Raw genomic sequence first — 25,786 nt, 5'->3', positions numbered from 1 at the left:
TGCGGCTCTTCGATTATACTCCGCACTTGATTTCAACATCGCGGCTATTTTGAAAATATAACTGTTTATTAGAAGCATCAGGTTTTCTCAGATGCCAACAATCTCTGGCGGAGGCACAATATAGCGGAAAATTTAAATTAAAATTTGTCCGGACGGAAATTTTGGTGACGCACCCTGTATATCTTGTAAATTGTATTTTCAATGGAATATATAATTATTTTATTTCGCGAGGTGTTCGTCTTTTAATTGAAATTAATCTGTTAGATGCTTCTGACTATCTGAGCAATACAGTTGAAATTTTAATCATAAACGACGTCATTATTAATATGGATAATAAGTTGAAAATTGTTTATATATTAAAGTAATTTGACGTTAGTTGTTAATGGAACCTTCTAAAGCTTCATTTAAATGTTGAATTTCCCATTTGAGGTGAGTTGCTCGATTTAATTTTATTAATACTGACTAGTTGTTAATTTGTAATATTGCAAATCGGATTCCACTGCAGTTGGAAACTTGATAGTTACTTACTTTTGATGGGAGCATCAATGATAACAATTTAAAAGAGGTATCATTACTGAGGATGGTTTCGAAGAGAAACGTTTAATAAAGATGATTACATATTATGAATATTAATCTTTGAATTGGAATTTAATTTTTGGCACCTTCGTCGGCTTTGATTCTCATTAGCTTTAAATTTATTGTTTATTTTTATTTTTGAGATCTTTTTGTGAATCTGTTAATAATTTGATATCTACATACAGATATAGATACATACAGATACAGAGAATAATTATTCGAAATACGTTCTTCCATTATGTAATTTCACACGAGTTTTTCTTTGAGCTCTTAAATAAAAAAAGGAAAAGATTAAACCTTATTCATACAATCAATTATGTACAACTTACTACATTCATGTAATTTTCACATATCGACAATAGAATGTTAACTAATTTTAAACGATATTAAGAATCTTTACTTTAATTAATTTAAGTGTTAATCAATTTATTTCTTTCTCTCTTAATTTAAAGTCTACGGTCTCGTAAACATCCCTCTTGCTTTGCAAACATTGCACGTGGTCCAGTCTCAAGTTATAAGGATTAAGTCCCTTGAAATTTGGACTGACGATCGCTCGTCGGAAACAAATGTTATAACATCCGTATAGAATGTTGACCCATATTTCGGAGCGATAAAATGTTCGATTCGGGGGATTCGCCTTTATGCGGATACCTGCGAGACAAGAGTCTAAGCGTTTTTTCATAATCTCTCCATTTTCATTCTTTGTTTCTCTAATCGAATCTTAAATTAAATTTCCAAGGATTTGGACATAACGTGTACTTACCTTTGAATCTAATTATTATGAGTATGTATACATATAGGGTGATTCAGAATAAACGTCCTTAAAATGTCATGTTCCTGACTTAATTTTAAGACGATTTTTCCTTTGCGAAAATTTTATCAGAAGTTTAATTTTCAAATTACAAGAAGCAATAGTTAGCATGTCACGGCGTAGAAGAGACGAGCAGCAACGGCACTCAAGATTAGACGCGGGCGGTTTACGCGCAAGGTGCATACTGATTGGATGCATTCACAAGTTTATAAAAATTTCTTTTTACTTTTCCTCTCTATCACATTACCTCTATCACATTATCTTTTTCACATATTAGGTGTACAACTTTGCTTCCGCCGTTTTTCTATAGATGGCTTTAGCAGTAAGTGATGGTCAAAATAAATAGATCATAGACGTCATACCATAAACTTGGGCATCTGTCAACATAACCCTATAGAAACATTAGTCGATTTGTGTCTGCATCATAAAGTTATTCTCAATTGAAAATGTCAGTTTACGAGCCAAATTCTCGTCATTTGCGGGAGGTTTTAATTTTTTGCTTCAATATGAAGAAATCTGCGGCTGAGGCTCATCGAATGCTCTCAAATACTTATGAGGCCGTTATTTGTGAAAGAACGTGTCGTGAGTGGTTTCAACGCTTCAAAAACGATTTTGATGTCCAAGGTCATGCTCTGTATTTAGTGGGACCAGCTCGGCGTAGTGTATTATGAACTGTTAAAACCGACTGAAACAATCACAGGCGATTGGTATCGAACGCAATTGCGTTTGAGCCGAGCATTGAAAGACAAACGGCCGCAATACAACGAGAGACACGATAAAGTGATTTTGCAGCTCGACCCCATGTTGCGAAAGAGGTCAAGACATACTTGGAAACGTTGAAATGGGAAATCCTACGCCACCCGCTGTATTTTCCAGACGTTGCTCCCTCCGACTATCACTTGTTTCGATCAATGGCATACGGCCTGGCTGACCAGCACTCCCGGTCTTATGAAGAAGTAAAAAATTGGATCGATTCGTGGATAGCCTCAAAAGATGCCCAGTTTTTTCGATGCGGGATTCGTACGCTGCCCGAAAGATGGGAGAAAGTAGTGGCCAGCGATGGACAATACTTTGAATCATAAATATATAACCAGTTTTTACAATAAAACCTCGAATTTCGGAAAAAAAACGGCGGAAACAAAGTTGTACACCTAATACTTTGAATATGTTAATTTCATTAAATTATAAAATTAGAATGTTGAAATTAAAATGAATATTGAACCCTTTAAATATCGCATTATTTTTCAATTACGTTGATAAAATTATTAGAAATATCGTAAAAGAGAAAAATTAAAAAATTACGTGCGATAAGCATTATAAAATTATTATTGACATACAAATCAAACAATTATTTCAGTACGTCGAATTCTGAGAGCGTTTCTTACAATTCGACGTACCGAAATACTTGTTAGACTTAATTGTACGTCAATAGGCTTATACACTTGTAGCATGCAATTATATTGTTCAATTTCTAGTTTTTACAAAAATTTTTTGATATCTAGTATGACCAAATTCTGTCTTTCTAGGGATTCTAAGTGAGTGCAATTTATCTAATGCCTTAATGATGGATGAACTGCACTCACTGCATCCATAACCAAGAAAGTCAGCTGCTTGCCGCATGTAAACACAACTTGTGTACGGACTTACAGACGTATTTTTTTCTTCGTATGATTTTCAATCCCCGAATAATCAGTCGATTGTCAATGATTAAATGATAAATCGGTTAATAAATTCCTCGTTTTATCAAGTGAATGTAATCGAAATATTAATATGTTGAAACGTGACAATTTATAAAAGGAGAACCTCATCGTGGAAACGTACGTATAATATTTGGTATCTATGTATTTAAAGACATTTAATATTTGAGTGAAGAGAGTGAATTACAGAAAACCGTTGTGTCGAGCACTATTACAGCATTCAAACTTATTCCTCCAGTTTCGAGAAACTAGAGAAAAATAGAATCATTGAATATCTAGAAGGTAATAACACAAATAATAAGCTTTTAAAGTATCTGGCTTATTTTTGTTTTAAACATTCATAACTCTTTGATTAAGAAGCGTGATCGCGTTTCTCATAAGACTTCTCATAAGTATGTAATAATTGCTACGAACGCGGGCGCGAATAAAACTGTTAGAGAAATTTTTGTAAAAATGAGAAACATTGAACAATAATTGCATGCTATAAGTATAATATATAATTAGGTGTACCTAATTGCCTATTGACGTACAATTAAATCTAACAAGTATTTCGGTACGTCGAATTGTAAGAAACGCTCTCAGAATTCGACGTACTGAAATAATTGTTTGATTTGTATGTCAATAATAGTTTTATAATGCTTATCGCGCGTAATTTTTTAATTTTTCTTTTTTACGATTTACGATTTTAGATATTTCTAATAATTTTATCAATGTTGTTGTATGTTTGTGACACTGATGTCACCTTGTCTGGAAGGCTCGCCAAGGCGAAGTATAATAACAACGATTCTCTTTGTTATAATGATTCGAACCTTTATTGTTGAGTCAAATTTAAGATGTATTCAAAATGGGCGATAAGCGAAGCTTGTAGACTGATAACTTGTGCATTCGTTAAGATGCGTGCACCGATAATTCGCGCACATTACTGTCTGCCTTCGCGGTGAGCGTATACTGAGAACGTTAGGTAATAAAATGCAGCGGCAGAACATCAGGGTGATTCGCATTTTGGCTTCGGGATAAGAAGCGTTACAATGAATAGATGATCCGTATTGATCGGGATTGGGAAGGGAACTGATTTCTCGCACGCGGAATGTGTGCGCGATCGTCACCTTTCCGAATGTCGCGCACGGGGAGAGGGGGGGGGGAGGGTCTCGTGCCTGATATGAGAAAAACAGCGTGATTAGAGCGAGATATACATATTTAGAATGGTGACGGCTTGATGTCTAGACAGACTGAGCGTCTGTTTACTTATCATCGCCGAGAATACATTCAAATCAATGATTATTCCGGAACAAATATAATTGAAAAACAATGCGATACTTAAAGAGTTTAATATTTGTTTTAATTTCAACATTCTAATTTATAATTTAACGAAATTAACATATTCAAAGTACCAGGTGTATAAGTTTAAATCCGCTGTTTGCTCATAGGTGGCATTAGTGAGCGTACAAAGCTACTCTGGGCACACAACACACTTTTTTTTATGTATTTGACATCTGTCATTAATCAGTGCACATCATCAGCAATTTCATACAACAACATACATTTTTTCTTTCGTAAACATGTCTATTTTGCTAAAAAAAAAAAGCATATGTGGGAAGTTTTGCTTTTCTGTTTCAATTTGAAGAAATCGGCTGCCGAATTGCATTGAATGCTTGTGGAGGCCTATAGCGACAATGCTTTATCGGAAACAACGTGCAGAGATTGGTTTCGCCGGTTCAATGACGACAATTTTGACCTGAATGACAAGAAGCATGAAAATCGACCCAGGAAGGTTGAGGACTGCAGGCTCTTTTGGACAAGGACGATATCCAATCGCAAAAAATGCTTGCTGAGCAATTGGGTGTTTCTCAAGCAGCCATTTCCATGCGGCTACATGCCATGGGGAAGGTTCAAAAGATCGGAAAATGGGTGCCGCATGAACTGAACGATAGGCAGATGGAGCGACGCCAAAACACATGTCAAGTTCTGCTTGCCAGACAAAAAAGAAAGTCGTTTTTGTATCGGATTGTGACAGGCGATGAAAAGTGGATCTATTTTCAGAATCCTAAACATAAGAAATCTTGGGTTGATTCCGCCCAACCATCAACATCTTTCTCAAGAACCAAATCACTTCGGATGGAAGACGATGCTGTGCGTTTGATGGGATCAGGAGGTTGTTTACTACGAGCTGTTAAAACCTGGTGAAACTGTTAATGCTCACCGCTACCACCAACAACTGATCAAATTGCACCGTGCTATGCGTGAAAAAAGACCACGTTATCGGAAAAACATGACAAGATGATTTTCCGCCACGACAACGCACCATCGAACACGTCAACAATGGTCCAAAACTATTTGGAGACACTCAACTGGGAAGTGCTACTCCATCCCGCTTACTCACCTGGCACCTTCTGACTATCACCTGTTTTCGTCGATGGGCCTGCGATCATTGAGCGGCATTTCGATTTTTACGAAGACGTCCGAAAATGGCTTGATGAATGGTTTGCCTCGAAAGATGAAGCATTTTTTTGGCGTGGTATACACAAATTGAAAGATGGGAAAAATGTATAGTTAGCGAGGGCAAGTACTTTGAATAAATTTGTTTTTGCTTTCTAGGAAAAAAAATGTGTTTTTCTGACTAAAAAACAGCGGATTTAAGCTTATACACGCGGTATGTGAAAGAGATAAGAGTGATAGAGGGGAAAAGTAAGAAGAAACATATTTTTATAAACGTGTGAATGTGTTCAGTTAGTATGCCCTCTGCGCGTAAAGTCTAACCCGACGCGCCCGTGTCTAACCCTGAGTGTTGTTGCTGCTCGTCTCACGCGACCCGTGACATGCTAACTATTTCTTCTTGTAATTTAAAAATTAAGTTTCTGGCAAAATTTTTGCAAAGAAAAAATCGTCTTATAATTAAGTCTTATAATTAAGGAATATGACACTTCAAGGATAAATGTTTATTCTGAATCACTTTATATAGCTCACTACGCAAGTTATATTACTAAACAAGCGAAACGGAAAATGAAAAATCAAAATATAATACTGGAAGTAAATTATAACATTATAAGTAGGTGGAAATAATAAAGTACGAGGCACACAACAGTGTACAATGTTCGATTCTTATTTTTATTTCGAAACATCAAAGTTTTCCGACATTCAAAGTCAGTCAGCAGCACGATAAATCGTTGATAAAACGACCGTTAATTATTATCGATTCATAAAGCATTCCCGCGATGGCAAACCCCTTCCTTTCAAATTCATCAATTTGCGTATCGACGGTATATTCGGGCTATAGTTTACGCTATCCTCATTGATCATGTAAATATTTTCGTCGAATATCTTGAGTGTAAAGTAAAAACGAATTACAATTGGTAATATTAAATAGTAAATAATTTTGATTCAGCCATTGATGGGCGCCGGGAGAATTACTTGCAGGAGAGCGCATCTAGAAAAATTCAAATTCGAAACATTTTTAAATAGCCAAGACGATTTAAATTTTTGTTCCAACATTGAGCTTTTTAAAATTGATTTTTCAGTTTTATTATAAATGTTAATTAATGTTTATGCATTTAGTTTCTGTTTAATTGAAAATATTATTTTTCATATTACGCGATTTTTTTTTCTGTGGATTTTCTATTCCTCTCATTTTTAATGAGATAAGAAGGTATAAATGCATCTCCTTGTATTCCCTTCGTGGCGCCCATGTTTAATACTGTTTTTCGACGATGGTTATGAGACGAGCAGCGCAAATCGAGCTTTACTTCCGATTCGCGAAGCGTAAATCTAAAGCGATGCGTACATTGATAACATTCATTGATCTAAAAATGTCTTCGACATTCGAGAGTAGGAAAGGAAAGTAGGAAGAATTTGGAGCATCGAAGACTCCGATTTATTATCTTATTTCCACTCTCTTACTCTCTCTCTCTCTCTCTCTCTCTCTCCCCTTCCCCCCTCTCCCATTCTCTTCCTTTCTCTTTTTTCTTTCTGTTTTGAGCATACTTTTGCTTTCATATATCTTCTATCATATCTATCATATCATTATCTTTCGCATGCGCATTCTCTACATTCTTGTCTTTCTTTGGCACAAAGTCATCCGGCACTAAGTAGCTTAGCGGTGACCAGCAGTGGATGCCTTCTTCACCGTGGCCATAGTATCGGTATGAAAAAAGACATCGATAGGATGTGCGACAAGCTGCTACTTCCGTAGAAATCGCCGACGCCGCTACTGGCACCGGAACTTTGAGCAGCTTCAGCTAAACCTAGAAGAAAATTATACCTTTTCACTGAAAAAAAAATGCATAATCGATAGCGGTCGCGATTGCACTGGGAATCAATCGGGCGCTGAACCTTACCGAAATAAACAATAGGATTGATAATGCTTATGAATAATAAATCTGCTATTTATACTTACCACCGATAATGGATACGTGATCCTTCACTCGAGATCCTCTTTCGAAACCAATTTTAATTTCTGAAAATGGACATAACTTAAATTTAAAAACCTTAAAGTATATAAAAGGCGTATAACAGGCGTTATAACTGACAGATTAACTCACCATACAATCTCAAAGTGCCGTCTGCTTTTCCTAGGCTATTTGTTGAAACGCATTTGTAACTACCGACATCTCTATCCGTAAATTTTTTGATTAAGAGCCACATCAGGACCGTGTATCCCGTTCGTTCCTCCCGCACGTTGTATTTCGGTCTACGAATCATACAAATGTTATGTTAAGTATTAGAATATTCTAGAATGGAAAAGAAAATGCTGGGCAAAAAACGGGAGAGAAATAGAAAAAAAGAAATGGAATTTCCGATACGGATGTATGAGTGAGAAGTTAAGCGATACTAGTAATGAGAAAAAAAAGCTGAAAAAGAGATAATTCGACAATAAAAAAATGTGAAAAAAGCGCGCAAGAATAGTGAGAGGCAAGGAGAGTTTCTTTGAAGAAAGAGTTTCTTTGGAGTGCAAGAGCAAACAGAGAAAGTAGAGAAGGAATCCTGGAAAGAAAAGAAGGGTTAGAACCAAAGCGCATAGAGAATAGCGGGGAGTAAAAATAGAAGTTGTTTTCCAATAAGGACACAGTCAGATACAGTGTAACACAGAGAATCATTATATCCTTGTTGTTTGCCTAAACAAGGATGAAACAATTCACTGTGTGACAACAATTACGAGTGTGTTACTTAGTGTCTGACTGTGTCCTTACTGAAAAGTATCCAGAGACTAGAGAGGAAGGTGCGCTTCGATCGACGAAGAGACACTTAAATAATGCTCCCACACAGAACGCTTCTGGCGGGCCTGCCGCCGAAGATCTCCTTTCTAATCTCTGAGTACTTTTCAGTAAGGATACAGTCAGACACTAAGTAACATAAGAGATATGCGAACTTCGAGTATTTGCAAGAACATGACGACCTCCATGATTTGTCATGTGTTTGTATGTTTGTAAGTACAAATTATTAAGTTTAGATAATAATGATTCATTATAAAATGTTATGCCAAAAACTAATATTATAAAATTATGCCAATAAATAATATTATAAAATTAATGTGAAAATATTGTAACGTATTCCTAACTTATAATGTACATGACTTTATAACGCATAATAAATAAATAAAAGTGATATCTTGAAAATAATAATACGGCTATTGCATGTCAAATTGTAGAAATTCAGGGATTTTTTTATGAAATATTTCCCAAAAGATCGAAAGAAGGGCTCAATGAGTTGTGAATATTCCACGAGTGAATTACCTATAGATTCTAGTTGTATTTATATTTACATACATTTAGCGAAGTGAATATATTAATATATATATATTAGGTGTACAACTTTGCTTCCGCCGTTTTCTTATAGATGGCTTTAGCGGTAAGTGGTCGAAATAAATAGATCATAGACGTCATATAATAAACTTGGACATCTGTCAACATAATAGAAACATTAGTCGATTTGTGTCTGCATCATAAAGTTATTCTCGATTGAAAATGTCAATTTACGAGCCAAATTCTCGTCATTTGCGGGAGGTTTTAATTTTTTGCTTCAATATGAAGAAATCTGCGGCTAAGGCTCATCGAATGCTCTCAAATACTTATGGTGAGGCCGCTATTAGTGAAAGAACGTGTCGTGAGTAGTTTCAACGCTTCAAGAACGGTGATTTTGACGTCCAAGATCATGCTCTGTATTTGGTGGGATCAGCTCGGCGTAGTGTATTATGAACTGTTAAAACCGACTAAAACAATCACAGGCGATCGGTATCGAACGTAATTGATGCGTTTGAGCCGAGCATTGAAAGACAAACGGCCGCAATACAACGAGAGACACGATAAAGTGATTTTGCAGCATGACAAACTCGACCCCATGTTGCGAAAGTGGTCAAGACATACTTGGAAACATTGAAATGGGAAGTCCTACCCCACCCGCCGTATTCTCCAGACGTTGCTCCCTCTGACTATCACTTGTTTCGATCAATGGCACACGGCCTGGCTGACCAGCACTTCCGGTCTTATGAAAAAGTAAAAAATTGGATCGATTCATGGATAGCCTCAAAAGATGACCAGTTTTTTCGACGCGGGATTCGTAGGCTACCCGAAAGATGGGAGAAAGTAGTGGCCAGCGATGGACAATACTTTGAATCATAAATGTATAACCAGTTTTTTTACAATAAAGCCTCGAATTTCGGAAAAAAAACGGCGGAAGCAAAGTTGTATACCTAATAATTCGTAACAAGTAACGAATAAAAATAACGAGTAAAAAGTAACATTAATTACTTTTTTAGTAACGAATGTCTTTCAACCTGTTACAAGCAACGTTTGACTTCTCTAACTCTGATGTTATTATAAAAAATTCACAGTGCCATTATCATCGTTATTATAACAAGCTAACGATTAACAAAGTAATAGCGTTACAACTTACAAATAATGCATTATTTGCCAATTCTATAAATAATTATAATTATGAGTAATTGTGATTTTTAATGATGTAAATACAAGTGCATTATTTTTATGTATCAATTGCATTATCTTTTAATAGCCCTTGGATTATTTTTATTAAATTATTAAATATAAATTGCGTGTCAATTTAAATTGTATAATCTACGTACAACTCTATATTTAACTTATAATTTTGCTTAACAAAATTATAAGTTAAATATATGTGAATCGACATTTACTTTAATTGCAATTATTTTAATTGCAATTATTTTAATTGTAATTACAGTATCATTGCAACCAAAAATTACTTGAATTGCAATTACAGTATAATTGAAGCGTAATTGTAACTACATTGTAATTATAATTAAAATAATTACAATTGTAATTAATTACACTTATGATTCAATTATGCCCAACTCTTTAGCGAGGCGATACATTGGCACATAAAAAATATCGCTTTGCTGCTCTGCTATTTGATGCTTGCTACGTCTAATCTGAACTAAGTATTAGTTATTATTAGGTTATTAGTCGTATTATTTTTCTGAAATTCCATTTTTCGAAATTTCGATTGTAATGAAGAAGCACTCTTATTTTATTGAGGTAAGGCAGCGAAAGCATCAGCACTAATTTGTCTACACACAACTCTTATTTGTCAAAGTGAAATAAGCGACGATTGATCCCAACCCACTCTCAACTATGGGGGGTCTGGGGTTTTTCGTGATTCGAAATAAAACATACACATATAATTGATTCTATCTCTCACAATTCATAATCAGAATATTTCTGAGTATTTTTGGAAAATGTTCCAATTTATATAAAAATTATAAGAAAAATTTTCATAAATTGAGAAGTTACCATCTTTTTACATTAATGTTCACAGTCCATGATTAACGATGACTAAATGTGGAAACACAATAAAAAACCAGATTCTTTCTGGAAATCCTTGTGAAAATTTTTCTCAGGATTTTTCATATATGTTAATTATAAAATATCGTAAGATTTCTAAGATTTTATGTAAGTATAATTTCTGATAAAATGTTATAAAATCTAAAAAATTTGAAAACATTTTTTAAAAATTATGGGATAAAAAATTTGAATTCAGAATTTCAGAATTCACTTGTATGAAAAATTCTAAGAGAAGATATAAACTTTCCGAGTATTTCTGGAAAATGTTCCAATTTGTATAAAAAATATGAGAAAAATTTTTAAGGAAAATACAGACAATACGAACAGAAAATAAGGATTTCAATCTATCAAGAAACATTCATTCTAGTATATATAGTTTCCGATATGTTAAAATTTGTTATGTTTTCTGTTTTCATTGCATGTGCTTTTCATTGTGCTTGTAGCTTAAAGTTTACGTCCGCTTAAAATTACATTTGACATACAAGACGAAAAACTGAATTTTCAGAAGTTGTAAATAAATAAACAGAATGGATGTAAAAGAATTTGATAGTTATTATTACATGTAAGTGCGTAAGGTTCCCGCTCCTTCCCCTCCCATGTAAAACCAAAGTTAATTTATTGTTATAATTTATTTTTAAAAATAATGTAACTTCGTCAAAAATCAATATTGAGATGTTTAAAACAGCATTTTAAAGATTGAAACTTCTACTTTTTAGATCGGTACTTAAAGAATCGGTCTTAATGATATTTTGTAAAGTTACATAAACATAAATGAAGACGCATCAAATCTTAAAAATTTTTACGAAATTTGCGAAGTTCTACAGCGCGAATTAAAAATTGTACACAAATGCGATTTATATCATTTGAAAGAGTGAATCTTTATCTTTAATTTCTCTTTTTATGAAACTTCGATTTTCTTTTTCACCGCGTTATTCAACATTGAATCAAAAATGACTTTTTTTTGTTTCAATATTGAATAACTCGAAAGAGTTCAATGAAAAAGTAAATTAAAGGTAAAGATTCACTCTTTCGATTGCTGTAAATAACATTTTTGTGTGAATTTGATTTTACGCCTTTGTAAAATTTGTACAAAATTTTCACATTTTACGGATACCCATATGTGTACGTATAGCTGCATAAAGGATCAGTCAGATTGAAATATCAATTACCGATTTCGAAAGAGAAAGTAGAGTTTAAGCTTTAAAATGCTTTAAACATCTCGTTTTATACATCTCTTTTTTAAACCTCTCAAAATAGTCGCGAAGCAATATTCGAAAAAGCATTTTTAAAGCCATAACAAATTTTTGTAATTAAGTTAGTAAGTTCAACACTATTCGGCGATCCATCATTAAATCTAGATCTAAATTCAATCAAGCAAATCTGGGACTTTCTTGACCGCCGATTGAGAAATCTTTCGAATCTATAATTTGTATTCTCAAAATTTACAAGAATTGAGTGATATTTTGCAACGAATCTAGCATGAAATTTTACAGAATTTAATCCGGCAATTTATCAACATGCAAATACGCTGTCAAGAAGTGATTTGTCATAGAGATAGTAATACTCAATTTTTAACTGTGCACACACACACACACACACACACACACACACACACACACACACACACACACACACACACACACACACACACACACACACACACACACACGCACACGCACGCACGCACGCACGCACGCACGCACGCACGCACGCAATTCTTGTTTGAGTATCCAGCTAAGTACAATAGATGATAATGAAGTTCCTAATTTTGGACAATAGCCTAACGATGATTGAACTGATAGCATTTGTCTTATTGTTTTACAACGCATCAATTTTGATAAGTGGTATTGTTACATTGAAGATAATATAATCTTATAATCGAACCGTCTGTAATTAGTGATGACATATATATTATTTTTTATTATACACCTACATCTGTGTCGGCTCTCATTGGCTTCACATTCCTTTATTAATTGAACTAACTTAATTATAAAAATTTGTTATGGCTTTAAAATGCTTTTTTGAATATCGCTTCGTGACCATTTTGAAAGATTTAAAAAAGAGATGTATAAAACGAGATGTTTAAAAAGTATTTTAAAGCTTAAACTCTCTATTTTTGAAATCGGTAATTGATATTTCAATCTGACTGATTCTTTATGAAGCTATACGGATATAAATGACTACCGGTCAAATGTGAAAATTTTGTACAAATTTTACAAAAGTCTATAGCATGAAGTAAAATTCACACTAAATGTCATTTACAGCAATCGAATGAGTGAATTTTTACCTTCAATTTGCTTTTTATTAATCTCTGTACAATTTTTTTTTGAGTTATTCAACATTGAAGCAAAAAGGGTTCTTCCTGTTTCAATGTTGAATAATTCGGTAAAAAAAAAAAACGTACAAACCTTCATAAAAAGAGAAATTAAAGATTCACTCTTCCGAATGATGGAAATTGCATTTGTGTACAATTTTTAATTTGCGTGGAATTTCGTAAAAATTGTTAAGATCTGATGTGTCTTCATTTATGTTTATGTACTTCTTAAAATACTTCATAAAATATCATTAAGACCGGTTTTTTTTAAGTACCGATCTGAAAAGGAGAGATTTCAAGCTTTAAAATTTTTAATCATCTCGATACGATAATTTTTGTCGAAGTTACACTATCTTGAAGTATTGTATGTCTATTTTTATAGGGTGGAATAAATGATTCTTTAATTTTGTTGAGTAGTGTAAATCTCGCTTTGTATACAAACTTGAAAATCTATATGGAGCTGCACTTGACGTGGAAAGGAAAACCTTAAGGTCTTATTCCTGTACTGTATGAACTAGCGCATACGGTGCAATAGGTTAGAGCAAAACATACCTTAATCAAAAAGTTCCTGGAATTCATTCAGAAAATTCAAAATACAAGTTTTATTCATCAAAAGTGATATTGTCCCCTTCAAAGTACTCCCCAGCAACTGCAATGCACTTATGCCAGCGCTTGATCCAGCTCTCGAAACATTTCTGGAACTCTATTGTCGGTATAGCCATCAGAGCCATCTTCGATTTTTCCATTACCTCCTTTCGGCTGTTAAAACGCGTTCCCCGTAATGGTTTTTTAACTCGATCGAACAGAAAAAAATCGCAGGGAGCCATATCAGCCATGAATTCGATGGTTGTTGGATAGTATTCGTTTCGTTCTTGGTCAAAAATTCACGGATAATGATGGCACTGTGCGTTATCATGATGCAAAATCCACGAGTTGTTTGTTCACAAATCCTTTCTTCTTTGGCGAACTGCTTCACGCAAACGTCTCGCCCAAATAATACTTCTTATTAACTGTCTGATCTTCTGGCAAAAATTCGTGATGTACAATATCGTTGTAATCCATGAAAACCGTGAGCATCGCTTTCTTTTTCGACTGAAAATGATGTGGTTTTTTTTGGTCTTGGCTCATTTGAAGCTTTCCATTCACTCGCTTGATGTCTGGATTGTCGTACTCATCAACCCACGTCTCGTCTCCAGTAATGATGTGTTGGATCGGATTCAGCCTTGGAAATCATGTCTTTGGATGACAACGCGAACCCTTTTTTGCATGAAATTCAGTTCTTTCGGGACCAACTTTGCATCAACACGATGTAAACTCAAACCATTAACTACACTGTTCTGAATGGATCCAATGTTTAAGTCCTCTGCCAGTTCTCTGATAGTTAATTTGCAATTATTGGTCATTGAACATTTCTCTCACTTTATTGATGTTTTCGTCGGTTTTCGATGTCGACGGCCTGCCACTGCGCTCGTCATCCTCGACGGACTCATGACTACTTTTGAAGCGTTCATGCCACTCATAAACGGCTGTTTTCTTTAGAGTATCACTGCCGAAACAGTTTCCCAATATTTCCAAGATTTTCACACCATTGAATCCATTGTTAACGCAAAATTTAATATAAACTCGTTGTTGCAAATTCAACTCCATTTTTATAATTATAAAAAATCGAAAATACGTGCAGAGGTAGATGTACTCAAGACGGCGTAACTTTCACAAATGTCAAGTTATGGTGATAAAATTTGGTGGAAATGTCAATGATAGATGTAGCAACCTAACCAAAAAAACAGAACTCAAATCAGCTGACTCAGAGCATCACCTGGTGATAATTTCGGGAACTTTTTGATTAAGGTTGTATATAGGTACATTTGTTTCACTTCAACTTATTGCGCCATGTGCACCACTTCAGACAGTGCAGAAATAAAAATACAGACCTATAAGGCTGGTTCATAGTCGGATCTTATATTTAAGATCGCCTATAGGCGTAAGTAGTCATGAATCAATTGGATTCATATTAACATCTTAAAACTTAAGATAAAAACGGACTATGAATACTATCCATTACAGTACTATTACATTTTCTCATTTTTTCTTTCAATCCTTTCTCTCAGAGGCAGACTTCGTTCGCATGCGCGAAACAAGAGAGAACGTATCAGGGCCAAAATGGATCTTTTTCTACATGAGAACTAAGAACTGCCTCCATTCTTAAAATTCCAGTTTAGACCATGATATAAAGATAAAGACTCGTGCACATGCCCCTATAGTCAATAAGAATTTTTCACAAACGTACGTCATTATTAAGCACGAAATTCAAATATATGCTTTATATAATATATGCTTTTAATATTTATTTATATTTTTTTAATATTTATTTATTATTTATATTATTAATATTTTTTATATCATATGCTTTTTAATTCAAAAAATTTTCCAATTCCTTTCAATTCGACTCATTTTTTTGTCTTATGATGGTAATTTCCGCATCCTTTAACTGTACAATGCATTTTGAACATAAAATCACTCGAACTTTGTATTTATTCGGCATGTACTGCACATGTATTGGCGATCATATTTCTTTGATACGTTTCATTTCGGAAACAATCGAATCTATTCGAGCGTGACGTATGTCATAACATATGCTTATGTCTGCGCAACTCTCTACCAAGCTCTGAGCAACGCTCTACCATCGGACAAGCCCTTGTCTTTATATGGTCTTTATATCAGACTTTATATCATGATCTTTATATCAGACATACTATTGGCTCCTGTACACTGAACTCTTGCCGTGCGGCAAAATGTGATGCAGCAAGCGTTTCCATGTCCAGTGTGCAAAAGCCATCAGTTTATAACTGTAAAAGATTTTTTAAATAGTCAACAACTTAAATCATAGACCTTATAAATAAATGGACTAACAATTGGTTATAGTTTCTGCAGAGAAACGGTCTCTGAGAGTATTTACGTGTTACTGAAAAAGTAAAAAGGATTGATTGAATGGATTGTGAGAAGAACAATTGTGAATTTGTGTGATGTAAATTTAAGAGAATTTGCATAAATTTAACTGAATTTAATAATAAGAAAGTGCATAAAGACAAAGAGGCACATACTATTATTCTAATAAAGTTAGTTACAATAGTTAGCTAGATCTTTATTGCATTCCCTTGAAGTTACAAATATTGTTCAAAAAGTCATTGCGTTTTTTCCAATAGATGGCGTTGTCCACGTTTATTTGTATGCGAGCGTGACATGAATGTCAAATGTTTACGCGCATTTTGTGCGTTACACTCAACCTAAAAACCAAAAAAAAGTTGACGCGATTCGGTCGAGTTTTATGCTTGCAATTGTGGTTCAAACATGGAGAATTTTGAAGAGCATATTCGCCATATTCTGTTTTATTACTTCAAAAAAGGGAAGAAAGCAACTGAAGCAAGGGAAAAGTTGCGTCGAGTTTATGGCAGAAATGTCATCAAAAAAAGGCCAGTGTCAGAACTGGTTCGCCCGATTCCGTGATGGTGATTTTTTAGTCAAAGACGCTCATCGCTTCGATAGGCCTTCCAAGATTGACGACGATGAAATGAAAGCATTAGTGCAAGCAAATAAGCATTCAACGGTTTGGGAGCTTGCTACCGCTCTAAAAGTGTCCGTTGGAAGTGTTCATGGTCATTTGAAATCGCTAGGCTTCGTAAAGAAGCTCGATGTTTGGGTACCGCATGAGTTGAAAGAAATTCATCTGACGAATCGCATGAGCGTCTGCGATCAATTTATCAAACGCGAAGAAAACGATTCGTACGATTCTTAAAGCGTATGATCACGGGCGGCGAAAAATGGATTGTTTACAATAATATCAGCCGAAAAAGAAGTTGGAGTAGGCAAGATGAAGCACCGGAAAGACAAGAAGATTCACCAAAAGAAGGTAATGCTGTCAATATGGTGGGATTGGAAGGGATCAGTCTTCTATGAGCTACTTCCAAAGAACAAAACGATTAATTTCGATATCTACTGTGAGCAGCTGCAGAAATTAAGTGATGCCATCACATAGAAACGTCCCGAGCTAATCAATCGTAAGGGTGTGATGTTTCACCACGACAATGCGAGACCACATACAAATTTGATCATTCGGCAAAAATTGTTGCAATATTGTTGGGATGTGTTACCACATCCATCGTATAGTCCAGATCTTGCACCATCAGACTTCCATCTCTTTCGCTCCTTGCAAAACTCCTTGAATAGTAAAACTTTTGCTTCTGAAGATCTCATCAAACAGCACCTAGACAAGTTTCTCGCAGAGAAGGATGGGAAGTTTTATGAACGTGATATTATAAAGTTGCCCGGGAGATGGCAGAAGGTCATCGAACAAAATGGCCAATATATCATTGATTATAATGTTCATTATATATATTAAATAAACACACCTAAAAATCAAATGAAAAAAACGCAATGATTTTTTGAACAACCCAATATATACAATAACAATATCACAAAGTTTTCTTATCCTATCTTAATCTACTTTACCGCATCTCTTTCTTCCGATAATATCTCTATATCACTCTTCTATTCTCAAAAACTACAACTCATTAATTCTCCTCGCCTTTTCCCTTCTGTTCTCTTTTACCTTCTCCTTCCTCTCTTACTTTTTTCCTTTTTCTCTCTCTTCTCTCTCTTTTTCATTTCTCACCTTTCCTCCCTTCATTCCTTAACTTTCTTTCTTTCCTCTACTTTCTTCCCTTTTTCCTCCATCTCTCTCATCTCTTCTTTCTCCAAAATTTACAACTTCTTGTCAGCTCCTACATTCCCTATATTCCAACGCCTACTCTTTTTATATATGCTTCCATGATTCCACTCTCATATAGCCTACACTTTCTTTCCTCTTTTCCTTTCCAATATCTCTCTTCCTTCATCTCATTCCTTAATCTAAACCTAACTATCCTCCTATATCTCTTCTCTCTCCATCCTTTCCTTAAATATGCTGGAATCCCCCCTCCCCCTTTATCCATACATATATTACATTTCGCTTTCTTTTTTTCTCATATTTCCTCCTTCCGCATTTCTCTTTCTTTCAGCTTTTCAAACCTTCTCCATCTCCAGCTTTGCCAGCTTTCCAATTCCAGCGTCCTGTCCTCGAAATATTGTCCCTTTTCTTTCTCCCAATCTTTTAACTTTCACCCATTCTTTACATCCCTTATCTCTTCCAAACATAACTGCGCCAAAAAACTACCCTCTCCCCTCTTCAATCTCTCCTCGAATCTAAGCTCTTTTTTCCATTCTTCCTCTTACTTTTTCCCTTAATATTTCCTTCCTTATCATGCAGCTTGGCATCTTTCACTCCTAACACCTATCTTAATATACCTTTATCCTGCAACTTCTCTACCCCTTCCCTCTTTTTTTAGCCCCAGATTTTCACCCCATAACTTACCATAGCCCAACGCATCAAATATGAAGGCAAGTCAATTTTTAAAAAAACATAGTAAAAATATTTTTTTTATAGATTTCTTTTTATTTGTCAGCATAGTCTCCTTTCAGCTCGATATACTTAATCCAAGAATTCTCCAGCCGTCCGAATAATATGATTTGTCCAATCTTTCAAAATAAGCTTTTGTTTCGGCGATGAACTGCTCTCTGGTAAATCTCTTTCCTCCGAACCATTTCTTCAGATTTGGAAATAATCGCAGAGTCCACTATATCTGGCGAATATACTGGATGGAAGAAATTCATAGCGGAATTTGTTGAATTTGACCAGTGCCGGGCACGTATGAACCCGTGCATTGTCTTGATGGAAGAGCACTTTCTTTTTCGCTAAATGGGAACGTTTTTTCTTTAAAATGTTGTTGAACGGTCCAATGAGGCTACGTAATAATCGCCATTGATCGTTTGCTTCGACGGAAGGTAATCGATATGAATTATATATACTGCGTGCATCCCAAAAAACTGTGGCTATTCCTTTCCAGCCGACTTTACGGTCTTCGTCTTCTTCGGAGCTAGTTCACTCCGTGAAGTCCATTTTAACCTTTCCTTCGTCTCGGATGTGAAGTAATGGATCTGTGAAGTAATGAATATGTTTCGTCCATCGTAATGAATCGATGCAGAAATTCATCTGGATTACGTTTTTGTTGAAACATGTCCAAACATTGTTTTGAAATCGTCACAGGGTCGCGCTTACGGGTCACAGTGAGCAAATGCGGCATCCAACTTGGCGATAGCTTTTTCATATCTAATTGTTCGTGCAAAATTGGAATTACTGTCATGTGATGTACCTGTGGCCTTAATAAGCTCGCGCACTTTCACTCGTCGATCAGTCAAAACAATATCGTGGACTTTATCGATGATTTCTGGCAGCCTCAATTGGACGTCCCGAACGAGATGCATATTACATGTGGATGTACGACCACGTTTAAATTCATTCACTCAATTGTATACAGTCACAAACGCTGCAGATGAATACTATCCAACTCGGCTTTGATTTCTTTCGGCGTTAAACTTTTCATATGTAGATGTTTGATCACTGCATGAAACTGGTTTTTTTTTCATTTTGCAAAAAATACAAAGGTTATTCGCTTTAATCGTTTACAGAAATGAAACCACGCGATGAATTCCGCTCAAAATTTGACAGTAATCAGCTGAGAGATGCTACTTGTCAAAAAGTAATGTGATATGACACTACGAGTGCCCTTTGACAGATTTTCTAAAAACTTACTCGAAAAAACTTGACTCGGGCTCGTACTATATCCTTCTCTTTTAATTATTGCCGAATCTCTTTTTCCCAATTCTGCACCTGTCCCATTACCGCCGCCTTCGCTACCCTTTCTTTTACATGCTCCTCCTGCCTTTCATTTCTTTGCAACGTATATCCCAGATATTTGAAATTCTTTACCTCTTCTATCACCTTATACCCTTTCATCTCCAGTCCATCTTATTGCTCTTATCCCCTCTCTTCCTGAATCTCATTATTTTAATTTTTTCTCTATTTAGCTCCGATCCCTTCCTTTCAATATACTCCTCTAACCTCTCTATCATACTTTTCATGCCCTTTTCATCCTTCGCCAGTAAAACTATATCATCTGCATAAGCCAAACCATATACTTTCTTGTCTCCTAGCTTTATTCCCCCCTCTCCTCATTTAATTTTTCCCATTTTTCCTCCAGGTCTGTCATCAGTATATTAAACAACAAGAGATTCAATGGACATTCCTACTTTATCTTCCTCGCTGTTCAATAACTTTTTCCTAATTCCCTCCCTACTCTCACTCTACTCTTTGTTTCCCACATTTCTTCCTTTTTCTATCAGCCCTCCCTTACTCCCCTCTGTCTCAATGCCTCTACCAATATTCCCCATCAAATCAAATGCCGCTTTCAAATTTACAAATAATGCTATTAGTTTTCGTCCTTTTTTCTTTACTTGCCTATTTATTAAAAAATTCAATACATATATATTATCTAATGTTCCCATCCCTTATCTGAGGCTCGCTTGATTCGATGGAAATCCTTTCCCTTTCACATCCTCCCTCAATTTTTCCGCCAACACCACCATATACAGTGATAGCATTCCTGTAGTCCCTTTCTGTCCTTTTTTCATTACTGGCACTACTACATTACTCCCTCTTTCCATTCCTCTGGTCACCCCCATCTCTCCATACTTACATATCCTCCAGACTTATTCTTCTATACCCTCCCCCCATACTTCCATACCTCGTTCGGAATCCTGTCCACCCCCATTGCCTTTCTGTCTTTTAATTTCCTAATCATCTTTTTTTCTTCCTCCCTACTCAACTCCTTTTTCATCTCCCGCTTCCTCCTTTTTTCTTTTCCCTTTTCCATTCTCCCTTTCACCTCCCCCCCCATAAAAACTCTTTGAAATAATCCTCCCATTCTCTAATCTCTGTCCTCTTATTTATCCCTTTTCACTTCTTCCTTTCTCTATTTACTATTTTAAATACTTGTTCCTCATTTTTTGCTTTCTTCTCTTTTCCATCTTCTCCTTTTTTTTTTGGCTTCATATAACTCTTTATATTCTCTTTTTTCTTTCCTCTCCTCCCCCCTTATCTCTTCTCCACTTCCTTAATGCTCTTCTCACTTCTGACTTCTTTTTCCTACATTCTATATCCCTATTCTCTCCTCTTTCTTTCTTTTCCTCTCTCCATTTCTACACTTTCCAATACCTTTCTTATTCTCCTTTTCACTTCTTTCAGACTCTCATGCACGTTTCCTTTCCTCCACTCTATTCTCTCTAACATCTGTTTAAATACTTCTCTACCTTCATCACTCCCCTATATGCTCCTTTTTCTTTCCTTCCATATCCTCTTTCTTACCTCTCTTTAGTGAAACTACAGTGGATGATAATCCGAATTTATTGTTTTACTACGTAATACTAATATTACGAATATTATTATTTTACTCCTATTACATTCCTATTTAAAATTGATCATCTCTTCTCTCTTATAAATTCTACCAACTTATTTCCATCTTTTTTCTTTCTATTCACTTCCTTTTTTCTTCCTCTTCTCCTTTATTCTTTTCCTTTATTCTTCCTCCTTCTCTCCTAGTTCTCGGAGAGAGATCATTAAAATTCCCCCCCCCCCCCTATCACTGTTTTTACTTTTTACCCTGTCTTCTTTTTCCTCCATCCATTCTGCTAGATCCTCCAATTTTCTTTTCATATCCTTGTTAACATACACCCTCATTTTTACCCTATTTCTGCCTACTTTTATTCTTCCCATTACCATCCTCTCCACTTCTTTCTTCTTTTCCTCCCTCTCATACCCTATCATAACTCTCTTCTAATACTTATCACCTCCCATTGCTCTTCCATTTTTGTTTCTCTTTTTTGCGGCCTGCATCCTCCATATATATCCATCTGATAATCATTTTCTTACATAATTCCATCCTTTCTCCTCCACTCATGTTTCCATCAACACTATGGGATCTTATCTTTTCAAACTTGCTCAAAAGCTCTCTATTATTCATCACTGCTACATTCCAAAAGCTATCTTCACTCTTTTTTCTCTCTCCCTTCTTCTTTCCCCATTTCCTTCACTCTTCCCTCTTTTTTTTTCAATTCTCTGTTCCTATTTCCTTCTTTCTCTCTCTCTTATCTCTCCCCTTCTCTGCACTCCTCTTTATCCTCCTTCCCTTTTTTCTCCTCTCTATCTTTATCTCCTTTTCTATCCCTCTCCCTCTTATCTCTGTCTCTTCTTCCTTGCTTTCTCTTCTTCTCTGTTCTTTTCTCCAACTTTAATCTTTTCTCTCCCCCCCCCCTTTTCTCCCCCTACCATCCCTTAATTTTTCCTTCTCTTCATCTCATTTCTACTATTCTCTTTCAATCCCCTCTGTCCCATCCTTGCTCTTCTCTTCTCTTTTACAATCACCTGTCTCATCATCTACCTCATCTTCCTCTCATTCCAAGTCATGATAGAGCTTGCGGAGCCTTCTCTTGAAAGATCGGCAGAGTTGGAAACGGAGACACCAATTACAAGGATGCCGATACAGAGCGAGTCTCCCGCAAAATCGAAATCCGGGAGGGTCTCCGAGGGAGCCGAAGGAAACGCGACCCAGTCGAATTCCGCGCGCTAGGACGCAGGATGCGTGAATGACACAGCTCGCGGAGCCTGCAGGGCTTTGCACCAATTAGACGCGATAAGGCCCCCTTGTGGAGATAGCGATCATTGATGATTCCTTCCGAGAGGAATCAGCGTTCGGCACTTATGCTGTGGCGAGCGAGTAGCATGGAGGAAGGACGCAGGACCGAAAAAAAGTCAGATAACAAGCTTAAGGCCTGACAGGAGGATTACCGGAGTGAGACGATCGTCTCACAATTGTAAGGTCGCCAATTTTCATGTCTGGGAGGCGCGCATAATTATCGTTGTCGGATTTTGTATGTAAGACACACACGGAATTGTCGCGCGTCAGGTTTTCGTTTATATCTGAATGTATCGCCTCCCGTGACGACTCGTTATAAGAAGAGTTATTTTCCGCGTCTGTCATAGCCTAGTCTGTCATTTCCATTAAGTCTTGTCTCATATCGATTGTATCAGAACTTTATATCATGATGTTTGCATGGTATTTATCTATTTCTGATATTTTGTAAAAAGGCTCGAAGCCCTGTGAATGAGCACGAGGTCATGCCGTGTTTGTGAGGATATCGTAACCGTCTCCTATCTCAACTATCAGAGCGTCAAGCTAATATTCATGCGATTTGCGAAGTGTTCTTATGTGGCGTGAGCCGTCGAGAGTTAATACATACTGCGTAGAGCGCATCGAGACATGTGCGAGGCTAAAATAACGCATTTCGCATATTGTTGTTGACTTTGTCAACGAGTACGAGAGTCGGAGATTAATAAAATATATTTGTTATATACTTCTCATATACTTCTCATATAATTGTGATTTATTGCCGTCGCCCTTGCGTTTCTCCACGCGATCCTCTATCCTCGTTCGCGAACCGCTATCTCTACCATTCGCGAGACTGAGCTGCCGATTACGAGAGTCGTCGATGTTCTCAGTTTGGCAGAATATTGTGTGGAGAATATCCTAATTAATTTCGATAAAGAATGACTCACTCGAGCCCAACTATCATTTTCGAAATCTTACGTCGCCTCCAGAAATGGCCGCGTAAAGACACTTTTTGTCGCGTTTCTTTTAAGGTTAGACGAATCCTCATTGTAAAGAATGGAACCCTATCGAGTCGAGAAAAAATTAGCTGTGAACGCTCGATGAAGTTGCGCCAGTTTGCGAGTGCAAATTTGGCTAAGTCAAATCTTCCTCAATCCAGACATCTCTTCAGCTTCCATTCTTTATTATATTTCCCTTCTCTTCTAAACTCTTTAACATCATCCCCTCTCTTATTTACTCGCCTCTATCTTTCTTATTTTCTCTATTTTCCCTCCCCCATTTTATTCTTCCCATTATTTTTTTTATCTTCTCTTCTATTTCCCCTTCTTCTACATTTAACCCTTTTATATAATAATATTTCTTTTCCTTTCCTTCCTCTCCTTCCATTCAATTCTTTTCTCCAATCTTCTTATCTTTCCATCCATCTTTCATTCCTTTCGTCACTTCTTATCTCATCCCCGTCTCTCTTTTTCACTCCCTCCCCTTTCCACTCTTCTTTCCCTACGTTTTCCTACCTTTCACTTTATCTAATTCCCTTTCTAATATCTTTATCTTTTCCATCATTTCCTTCTTTTCCTTCTTCCATCCTTCCTTCCTCTTCTTCAACTCCTTTCTTATCCTCTCCACTTTTTTTCTCATCATCTCCTTTGCCCCTCTGCTACCTCTCTTATTTCTTTCTTAATTGCCGTTAATTCTTTTCTAATTTTCTTCCTCATCTCCTTGAACATATCTCTCCTTCCTTCCTGTCTCATTTTGACTGGTGATCTTATCGTCTTCTTACTCTTTCTAAAAATCTCCTCTACTATTTTCTCCTCCCTCTTCACCTCTACTATTTTCTCTTCCCTCCCTCCCTCTCTCTCCCCCTCTCTCCTTCTCGCTCTCTCTCCTTCCCGCCTCTCTCCCCCCTTCTCTCCTTCCCGCTTCTCTCCCTCCCCCCTCTCTCTTTCTCTTTGTCCTTCTTTCTGCGCTATCTTTTTTCGAACAGACTCAACTTATCCATATCTCTGTATTTCGAACCGATCGTCGTCCTTCTCTATTCTCTCCCGAATATACTTTCCCCCATCATTCACTCCTGAGCTCCGTTCCATCTCCCCGCGCGCCACGTGGTCGATACCTAATACTTCCCTTAATCTCAATCTCTTTCTTCTCTATCTCCTTCTCCGTTCACAATCCTTTTCCTGCACTTCTCTCCACGCTCTCTCGCCCTTCTCTTTTCTCCCTTTCTTACCTTACACTTACTTACACCTCTATTTCTCTTCATCTTCATCTTTTGCTCTGCCTATTCACAAATCACTATTTATATCATCCACTTTACTCTATCACACCGGAAACAGAAGTCCAACTATTATTCTAATAATTAATGCTGTGTACTTTATTCTAAAATATAGAGTAAAATTATCTATTATAAGATATTGACCATGGAAGATTGTAAAACTGCTAAGAATATTGATGAATACTGCAAGTATTGCTGATTCAATATTACTGATTAGTATTATATTGACCATGTTACCTTTATTATAAAAACTCTCTTCTTGTTGTTTATTACATATAAAACAAAGATAGACCATATTGATAGCGTGATCCTTGAAGGCACCCAATAAAGGATCCAAAATTTTAATACATTATAAAAAAATATTCACTAAATAGACGTATATACGATAAAGAAACTGTTCTTTATTGTACATACGTCTATACTCTTGATATGTACGGAAATTTGTAAAGCTAAAATTGTTCATGGATATAACTATTACGTAAAGTGCAGTCCTACACAACTTTCAAACTTCGTATGCAAAATGGAATTTAATTTATAAAAATTAGATTTTATTTTACATGAGGAAAAGGGAGGGAAACCATACATATATACACACACGCACACACACACACCACACACACACACACACACACACACACCACACACACACACACCACACACACACACCACACACACACACACACCACACTCACACACACACACACACACACAC

At 36.1% G+C, this 25,786-nt stretch overlaps 1 protein-coding gene across 1 annotated transcript in view; it reads right to left on the bottom strand.

The window, feature by feature from the left end:
* Window positions 1-7,040: 7,040 nt before the first annotated feature.
* Window positions 7,041-25,786, bottom strand: part of LOC108691112 (lachesin-like) — a gene marked incomplete at its 5' end in the record, with an annotated part of 59,145 nt that continues 40,399 nt past the window's right edge. The window contains 3 exons of the mRNA XM_018198761.1: window positions 7,041-7,322; window positions 7,475-7,534; window positions 7,620-7,768. Coding sequence (XP_018054250.1) covers window positions 7,201-7,322; window positions 7,475-7,534; window positions 7,620-7,768 — 331 coding nt within the window. The remainder of the gene's footprint in view (window positions 7,323-7,474; window positions 7,535-7,619; window positions 7,769-25,786) is intronic.

The sequence above is a fragment of the Atta colombica genome, unplaced genomic scaffold, assembly GCF_001594045.1.
Source record: "Atta colombica isolate Treedump-2 unplaced genomic scaffold, Acol1.0 scaffold4, whole genome shotgun sequence".
Classification (NCBI taxonomy): Eukaryota; Metazoa; Arthropoda; class Insecta; order Hymenoptera; family Formicidae; genus Atta; species Atta colombica.
This window is presented reverse-complemented; position numbering and strand designations above follow the sequence as displayed.